A 9,426-nucleotide genomic window follows, 5' to 3' on the forward strand; every position below is an offset into this window, starting at 1 on the left:
GCTCCAGTTATTACAAAACATTCACAATGTACTATCAAAGTCCCTCTACTGTTAAAAAGAGGCAGCTTCTTAACCATGAATACAGGCCAAAACCACTGTACAAAATACTTTAAAAGTACACTGGTGGTTGATTTTAAGCCTTTTTTGCCTTCCGTTCTCCAACAGTAGCTGATCTACTATCTACTAAATGTATGTGTACTAAATCTATCTACTAAATGTATGAGAATATTCCACTAAGCTCAGAGTGAATCTTGCTCCTTGAAAAAAATCAAAAAAGAAAAAGCTAAAGTGGATATCAAAACAAGTTCCCAATAAAGCTATAGTACTCAAACAATTGTACAATGAGGAAGGTATGTGATTATACAAGACTCTAATAAAATATTTCAGGGAAAATTAAGAGAAAATATTTGTAAAGAAAATCTAGTGTTGTAATAAAATTGTTAAATCAAAGACAGTAACTAGAAATAAAATCATAAATATGTAGCTAGATCGTCTTTATTCCTGAGAATGTACTTTAGATTAAGTCCACAGATCCTCTACATGTGTATGTTCTTGGCCTTCTTTGTGGATTCCAAGGAAGTAAGGGAAGAAAATGCAGAATAAAGAATATAGTCAACCCTTACAAGAAGCTGAATGCACTAAACTCTGTCAGTCACCTAAAGCAGGAGAGTAATTCTTCCTTCCTTTTTGCACACTGGAAGAGGATGACTTTTCAAAGATTATACAGCATTTTAAAAAGTACATGGACATGATATGCAATTATAAGTACTGGCATTGCAACATAAGACTACATAAAACCACATACATAGACTACAAAAATATTCCTAAAATGCTTTTTTTTTTTTTCCCTGAATTTCTAGAATATACTTGGTAAGGTGTCAAACAAAATTAGGCTACTCAATGCATAACACTTTTAAAGGTTCTTTATTTTAAGAATAGTTCACTGTGCGTATCAAGGATCAGCTACCATATAATTCCACAAAACTGCATTATCAGCTCAAACTCTAAGATTCATCTATAACTTTATTTTTTTTTAAGCAAAGTGTTCAGTAAATGATTACAAATATCAGAATAGGAACAGAATATTATATTAAGAAGACATTTTTGCATAATGTACATTTACAGACTTCTGACAAGTTAGTATGACACTCAAAAGAGAGAAGGAAATAGCTTGTCACTCATGCCAACTTATCTTTGTTATTTTTACAAGATCTAACTTCGAAAACATCAGCTGTGCCAGACCTTTCCTTTTTCATAACCTGTGCGTCTGTCCACACCGACCGAATTACAGACCACCAAGTTGTCACATATACTACATCAACAGGTCAGCTTAAGAGTTCAGACCATGATTTAAAATAGCAACTATGTATTCTTTCCCCAGAACTCAGAAGTTTTAATCTACTTTTCAAAGCAATTTTAAAATTATCAAGACATTTATAAATAAACTGAAGACAAGGTATTTAATATACTTGTTTCTACAGTAATTGTTTTGAAAGCCATAATTTTGTTTAGCTAGTAAATCTGCTCTGAACTGCACAATCTATACTGGATTTAGTGAAACCTGTTGAGTTTTTTTTAACTACTGTTCCCTTTAAGAAGTTTCACACTTCTAGTAATAAATGCCAGATTGTACCTGAAGGATATCTATGGTACAAGCATTCCTTCATCATTATGAAATAAGGTACATCAAAAGTCTTAAATGACAAGTGATACACAGTTTAAAATTATGCATGAAGTGTATGAAAATATACATTCTAAGATTTTTTTAATTTTTTTTTTAAAGAAACAGCAAGATAGTCAGGAGATAGATATCAACAAAACTACATAGTTCCACAAGTGCTACACAGCTGGCTTACAGTATAACTCAAGTTAGTCAGAAAACATGAAAAATGTCCTTTAAAATTCCAGTGGTCTGTTTTCTAGCCTCTGCTTTTCTTTAAAATAACCTGCAAAGGGAAAAAAAGAAAAAAGTATATATATCAATACAATTCAGGCAGCAATAGTGCTCTGGAGCCATCAGTAGATTCCTTGAAGTTCTTACCCTGTTGGGCCTAGACAAAAAGAGAAAATAAGGTTTGCAATAATACAGCTATTATGCTCAATTTTTGTTTGCAATGCCTTATTTCTTTCTATATCAAGAGCACACAGACCTTTGGAAGGACATTTTTTGGTTTGGAGTTTAAATTGAAAAATGAACTTCAAAGCCCAAGTGGGACTATTTAAGTGTTAAAATTATTAAAATACAGGCAGTTTTTCCTTTCTTCTCACCTTAAAAAAATAAGTGGAGCACAAAAATGTTCAAAAAGTGTTAAGATTGCAGTTAAAAAGAAACCATAAATGTGTAAGACTCCAACTGAAACATTCACTTGGCTACTCTACATATCCTGTATATGTTTCTGTTACTATAGTAATAAGAAAAGTATCAAACTAAACTTTTCAGCAGACAGAAAAAAAAAATAGTGAAAATAAACAGAAGCCACAGGATCAAACTATCAGGTAACATCAAGTTTTGACCTACCAATTTTCTCAGCAGGAGAAGGGGGTTAAATAGATAAAATAAAGAGACTGAATTCCTTAATGACATCAAAGTAAAGCAGACATATCCTAGGGAGTGAAATGAGCTACAGAATACAAAAGCATTTCAGTTTTATTTTGACATCCTTTCTAGGGAGACAAAGTAGCATTAACACCTTCCCCTTTCTCTTCTTTTGCATGTACACAAAACTCACCATACTCTGCAATGCAGTGAATTCCTTCTTCACAGATATTCATACAGCAATTTTTGTTATACTGAACTACCTATATAACAATCCACAGTCTAATTCTCCCTCCCTTAGTTCTTTCTTTGCCAAATACATCACACAAAGTATGTTTGTTCAAGAAGTATCCACACAATGCTGCCAGAATCCACTGTGAACTTATTTCAGACTAAGCAGGTAAGAACTGAAGATGTAAGAAAAGTATTTGAACCTCTCTACTGTTTCTCACCTGTTCCATAAAGCTTCACTTATATCACTGAAGACAGCATGCATCCTTGATGTACTCTCAGCTGAAATAAGGATCCTCCAACTTTGGACTGCCTTTCAGGCCATGAAAGCTTGCTGGTAAGACCATTTTGCAGACTTACCCATATATTGAAATTATGACGTTAAACAGGGAATAATCAAGAAAATTGGGTTATATTTAATAGGGCAAGGACAATTAATTTGTTGTCTTGGTAACATTAAATTATGCCAATGATGGACAAAGAATATTAAGTGTCTATAGGTTTTGAATTATAAATCAAATATCAACTTCAACACAGAAAGCTTTTGTATATGCTGTCATAATACATTTTCCATTATACCAAAATAAAAAACATTAGAAGTGTGCTAATACCTTCGCTGCAGATATGGTGTGCTCAGGTTTAATTATTTTACTTTTGTTCTCAAAAGCATTTGTCCGGGCTTCTTCTGCTAGCCGATGGAGAAACAGTAAGAAGTTCAAATGAACCTTTAAAACAGAAAAAAAAAAATTAGTCAGCTGTTTAAACACAGTTTGATTTTTTAAAGATTCATTGTGTGCAACAGAAACTTTGCATATTAAGACTCCTTCCAAATTCCTGAAAGGAGTTCTCAGAAAAAAAATTTATCACTCAGTTCAAGCCTCAGTATATTTCTAAGACATTCCCTTCATGCAAGACTCTTGTAAACAGAGTTTAAATTTAGTATACTTAAATGATAAAAGTGCTTTAGAAATGATCATGCAAACCACAACTGATCTAAAAGGAATAAATCTGATTTTTATTAGCAGTTTTTAATAATAAAATGCAAATACAAATATCAGAGAATAAGGAGCCTTTTTGCTTACTAGTAAATATAGTCAACTTTCAGTGACTACAATGGCCAGACTTTTACAAGCAGCAAATTCATCCCTGTCTTATCGCCAAATGGACTACAGACAAGTTCAAGGACTTCTGCCCCTTTCCAGTGTAAAGGGACATTGACATTAATTTCTCCAGAACTTAGAATTCTCCAATGTCAGGAGGTTCTATCCATTTTTCCCCTGTTCATCACTTAGATTTTTTACATTAAAAGAACTGGTCAGGCAATATTCCGTTCTGTACAGAATGCTGTTCTGCTGATACAGAGGCAGGAAAAAATTGCAGCAGGCAAGGAAGGAACTGCTCCAGCGTGGACTAAAACTGCTAGCCGATAGCACATTTGTGTAGCAATTAAACAAGGAGCTATAATACAAACCTCTAGCATTATACAGACACTATATGAACTATTTTAATAACCCATCCTGAAAAATTGATAATTGCACCTTCTGTAAATTAAACTTTCTAAACAACATTACCTCTCCTACGTAAAGTGTACAAATTACTTTTTCAATCAAGAGCTCCAAAAAATATTACTGCAATATATGAAAATTTTATTTGTATGAATAAGGTGATATATTTATTCTGCCATACCTTATCTGTAAAGTCTGGAAAAATGTAATGTGGAAAGTTACAAATTAAGAGTTTACAGGAAATACTTCGGCAGTCGGTTTTCAGCACAAAGAATTTGTTACGAGACATGGTCCTGGTCATAAGAACTCTGTTCATATGAAAAGCATTTTAGGTGGGTTTTTTTTTAAATATCCTGAACTAAATGAAGCCAGAGTGCAATAGATAAATTTACATAATATTTGACATCATTTGGAAGCATCCACTACACAAAAAGCAGATGTTCGTGCAGATTTATTTCACAAAATATAAAAGCTGCTATAGAACCATTCTTTAGTTATTCACACAGAAATTATCTCCAACAGAATCAAGCAGCAGCACTAAAATAATGTTCAACATTAGAACTCTCATTATTAAACTTATCAACATGGAGATTAGATTTCTGGAAACAACCTGGAAGAGGAGTGAGAGGTGGAATAAAAGCTTCCATACTTGCATGTCCTTCTTCTGAGATACCTAAAGGCAAAACTGTGAATTTTAAAACCACATTTAAAAACTGCATCTTCTCTCAGAATCACAGTACCTTTATTTTCGTATTTTCAAAGTGAATTGCTGCATGTGGAGAAGCTTCCCCTGTACTCCAACAGATTTTAGTAGTCACATAACTAAAATCAGAATATTCCACAGCAGAGCACACAAGTTAATAAATATTCCACATTATTCAAGGCAATTGAGAAAGGTTAGTGAAAGGCAGAATGACTGAATACCATGAATTACCAACATGTAACTAAGCAATACCGTATTTGTTTAAAGACATTGCTTTACTACACATCAAATCATTGCCCTTCTGCATAAAATTTTATAACAGTTTTGAACTAACTACTCATGAAAATCACCTTACAAAACAGAATATTACTTTCCAGAAAAGAAAGAACTTATGTAAAAAATTCACACCACTGTTTACACAACAACTTCCACACACCTGTTCAACAGAACTGAGGAACAGCAGGGACAACCACTGCAATTCTGTTTTACTGCCATAACTTCAAAACAATTCTCTAGACTGATATTTCACCTCAATGCACACTTATTAATCATTATATGGTGATAACAAATTAAAGAGACTATTCAGTGCAATTCGTTAAGCTTTTCCTGCAATGGAAACATACATGTGCCCTTCGAGCATAAAAGAAGCAGCCGAGATCCTGCTTTTCTTCTGTAATTGCAAGCTAGAACAAAGCTTGCATATTTTCTTCTCTGACCATTGGGGGAATATCTGAACTTCAGTACTAAAATCTTTACCTCTTATTTTCAAAAACAGCCTTGAAAAAACCTGAAACAATATTTGCATCTCTTCATCCGAAGATATTATCAAACCCCTTAAAGAAAAATACAAAACAAAAACAAAAAGCTTCCTGAGAAAGGCTGATGAAATTTGATAGCTACACTGCGCAAAGAGGTAGATATTAACACTTAGGGAACAGGTTCTGACAAAACTTCAGATTTCGAGAAAAGACTCGATCAAAGATGAAGAAGAAACCTTATTCAAGTATTTAACAAAATTATCTGAATTCCTATGCCTTTCAAACTTGTTAGTTACGATCATGTAAGAAGATATTGGTTTAAGTAAAAATAATCACTTAAGATAAGGGAAAAAAGAAAGCAATCTGATTTTCTCCTAAAGCAGGCAGACCACTTTACTGGAATGGGTACACACTGCAGTAGATTCAGACATAAAGCATGGATCACTCTGGAAGATAGCCCAGAAACTGAACTAGCACTTTTCTCATACTTCCCTTGAGAAGACATAAGCTCTCTGCTCAAAATGTATATGGCTCCATCTTGTTAAGACAGCTACTACATAAGTTTCTGATGTATGTGATCAAATCACTATTACAGGGTTTGCAGAGAATAACACAGCACTAGAAAATATACTCTGAAAATTTGTTACTTGTCTTACTACACAATAAACTCACCACTCCTTTTTTTTTTTTTCCTTAAAAGAAGCATAATTTCAGCTGTGTTGATTATTTGGCCACCCAAATAAAGAGCTAAAGAGCTGTTAGACACATGCCTAGTTGAAGAACATCATGGACAACCACCACACCTGGACATTGTTGTTTAAAGGTAAAATAAAAAAGCCAACCCTTGTAATATAAAAGGCTGTGTAATTTGACATCACCAGAAGAGATAATCTAAGTTTCCATCACATTATTAAAATTTATTCTGTTCTCATCCTTTGTGCTGCAATGAACATTTGTGTAGCCATATTTTAAGCTGGATCTGATTGTTGTTGTTTGTAAACTTCAGTGAATTCAATTCACTCTGCAGCTCAGTGAACTTTAGCACCAGGACCAGAAAGAGATAGGAACCAAAGGCCAAGATTTGGAGGGATGTCCCACTTACCCCTTTTCAGACAGCCACACTACCTTGAAGCCAAATTGTAATTACCCTGGAAACACAGACCAACTGTTACCAAGGATAAAAAAAAAAAAAAAAAAAAAAAAAAAAAAAAAAGTGTGATTGCGTGTGTGTTTGATTAGTTGACTACTGCATTCCACTGAGTAAGCTTTGAGTAGGTCTGAGCATGAGTAGCAGCAAGGGGCCAGGTCCTTAGTCCATTAAAAAATCCAAAGGCAGCAGAAACATTAGGAAGAGATCATATTTTTATTGGTTCCACTCCATTAGAAAAATATTTAATGTTTACATTCAAATCTAAATACTGTCATGTAATTGCCATATTCATTCATTTTAATCTCATATTACTTATTTTCATTTTATATCTTTACATTTAGCTTCATATAATCTAGATACCAACCTTCAAGATGCCTAAAAGACACAACTTTTATACACATAAAAAACGTGAAGTCAGAGTCCATACTAGTATACAGCATGTGTTAATGCTTTAATGCTCTGAGAGCCACATACATTTGTAAACAAGAGGACATCACAATAGGACATCACAGCTTAGCAAGTCTAAGTTATTTGAAAGAGTATCTTTTTAATGTTTTTTGTTTTGGTTTTTAAACACAGCAACTACCACAGCTGTCTTGAGGTCAGGTTTTCTTGCTGTAGTCAAATAATTTCCTGGTGAGACAAACCCTACCTGTGCTGCAAACCCCTTAGAGCAGGTCAGAAGCAATTCAGCTTTGTTGGCCTGTTTTTGCAAACACGGCTCTTTTATCCCCACCTTTTTGGCAGGAGTTTTTAAACCATGATCAGGACTCCAGCACCCTACTGGATCACTAACAAGACTTGTCATACCACAGTTTAAAGCAGAGACTACTTAGATGGCCTTCTAAAAACATATGAGCACTCAAGCTGCCATAGCAGCTTAGCAACTCATTGATCACAGCTCTGGCTACCCGCACACCCGAACTGAACTACACAAGCACCTGCACCTAGCAGCCACATAACCCGAATTGCTATTTCTCGGTGTGTCTACACCAAACTCTTTCAAACATCAGCGTACACATGGAGTGACACAAAAGCCATGCATCAGCCCGTTCCTGAATCCACAAGATCACTGTCAAAGACCTACAATACAGCGGCCACCAGCAAAGCGAGAGCGGCAATCTCTGCTTATCTATATTTTCTAACACAGGACAAAACAATCGCCTGTCCCCCAGGCTTTGCCGCCCCGCTGCCTGTGGGTCCCTGCAGAATCACCATTACTCGACATCCCGTCACACCCGAAGTGTTCAGGGCGCACAGGCCAGAGCACTCAGGGAGTAAGCGGCCCTGTTTAGGGCCGGCTGCTCCCGGACTCCCCGGGGCAGCCGCAGCCTCGCCTCTCCCCCGCCCCTCTCCTTCCTCACCAGCAGGTCGGCGTTCGCCGCCAGGCGTAACTGCGGCTTATGCTTCTTTATTATTTTCCGCAAAGTGCTGCGAGGCGCCGTGCTCCTCATCTTCCTCCTGCTACTTTCTTTCCTCTCCTTCCTCCTCCTCCTCCCGCCGCTCCCGCCGCGCGCGCGCCGCCCTCGCTCCCTCCGCCGTTCCGCAACTTCCCAACGGCCGCGCGCAGCACCGCCTCTCGCGCCGCTGCCGGCCCCGGCGCTTTCCCGGGAGCCGCGCCCAGGAGCCGCACAGGGGCTGCGGGGACGGCGTCCCGCCGGGCCCGGCCCCGCCGCCGGAGAGGCGCTCCCCGGAGCGCCAGGTGCTCGAGAGACGGGCGGGTCCCGGCGGACACCGCTACCACCGGTCCCCTCGCGAGCCCCTGCGTGTCGGTCCGCTTCCCTTGCGAGCGAGCCGAGAGCTGGCTTTAGGCCTGGCTCTAGCGAGTTACCCGCACCTCTGCCCGGGCCTTTTCAGTGACATTGACGGGAAGCCGAGCGGGAGGTTCCCGGACTGCCGTTGGCGAGCCCTGGGGCGGCCGCTGCCGCATGAGGGAATTTGCCGAGGCGCAGGGAAGGTGTCACGGGTCAGAGGCACTGTCACGGAGCTGCCTCAGCAAACCTCGGGCGGCGGATTTTAAGCTGGCGATCGCCGCCCAGGTGTGCCGGTATTTCATTGCCGCAGAAGCCGAGGGAGTTGTACAGCACGCTTGTGCCCCCCTTTGATGGTGTGACCCTGCTGGAAGATGGGACAGGGCTGCAGGAGCCTAATTAGCACCATAATCTTTGACTGAAAGGAGCCTGGAGTGATAGTTGCGTTCTGCACGTAAATCTGGACAAATTTCTGCTTTAGTACACGTAGGCATTGACTTACTGCTACTCAGAAACACACAGTGGTTCTGAAATCGGCCACCACTTTACGTGTCATCCTTCCTCCATCATCTGTCCCTGCACTCCTGCTGTAGCTGACGGATGCTGCTGACTGAAATACGGGTTTCCCCGCAGAGGGGCCCCTGTAGCTTGGCATTCTCAGTGTATTTGGGCGGTGTGTACTTAGTTGGAGAAGGGGTCAGGATTTCATACTGAGGTATGGGGATTTTCAGCATATTTATTAGGTTTTTTTGTTTTCTTTGGCCTATAGGACGCTTGCAAATTTAAATGTTG

General features: G+C 38.5%; 1 protein-coding gene across 2 annotated transcripts; it reads right to left on the minus strand.

Moving 5' to 3' along the window:
* Positions 1-905: 905 nt before the first annotated feature.
* CENPW (centromere protein W) lies at positions 906-8,406 on the minus strand. Of its 2 annotated transcripts, none has more exons than XM_015623299.1 (3): positions 8,248-8,406; positions 3,379-3,492; positions 906-1,946 (listed from the first exon to the last, which is right to left on the minus strand). In XM_015623299.1, the coding sequence occupies exons 1-3, from the start codon at positions 8,335-8,337 to the stop codon at positions 1,920-1,922; spliced, it is 231 nt and encodes a 76-aa protein (XP_015478785.1). In that variant the 5' UTR covers positions 8,338-8,406; the 3' UTR covers positions 906-1,919. The 2 variants fall into 2 exon arrangements, with proteins under 2 accessions (XP_015478785.1, XP_033368698.1); XM_033512807.1 differs by lacking the exon at positions 906-1,946 and adding an exon at positions 1,953-2,051 and having other exon boundaries at positions 8,248-8,401.
* Positions 8,407-9,426: the final 1,020 nt, after the last annotated feature.

This window comes from Parus major, chromosome 3, assembly GCF_001522545.3.
Source record: "Parus major isolate Abel chromosome 3, Parus_major1.1, whole genome shotgun sequence".
NCBI classification, from domain to species: domain Eukaryota; kingdom Metazoa; phylum Chordata; class Aves; order Passeriformes; family Paridae; genus Parus; species Parus major.

What these genes read in the sequence shown, in the direction of transcription:
- CENPW (XM_033512807.1), bottom strand. Translation starts at nt 8,337, where the DNA reads ATGAGGAGCACGGCGCCTCGCAGCACTTTGCGGAAAATAATAAAGAAG. An exon ending in CGGCGAACGCCGACCTGCTG is followed by an intron (nt 3,493 to 8,247) that starts GTGAGGAAGGAG and finishes TCTGTTTTAAAG; the next exon opens with GTTCATTTGAACTTCTTACT. An exon ending in ACACCATATCTGCAGCGAAG is followed by an intron (nt 2,052 to 3,378) that starts GTATTAGCACAC and finishes CTTTTTGTCTAG; the next exon opens with GCCCAACAGGGTAAGAACTT.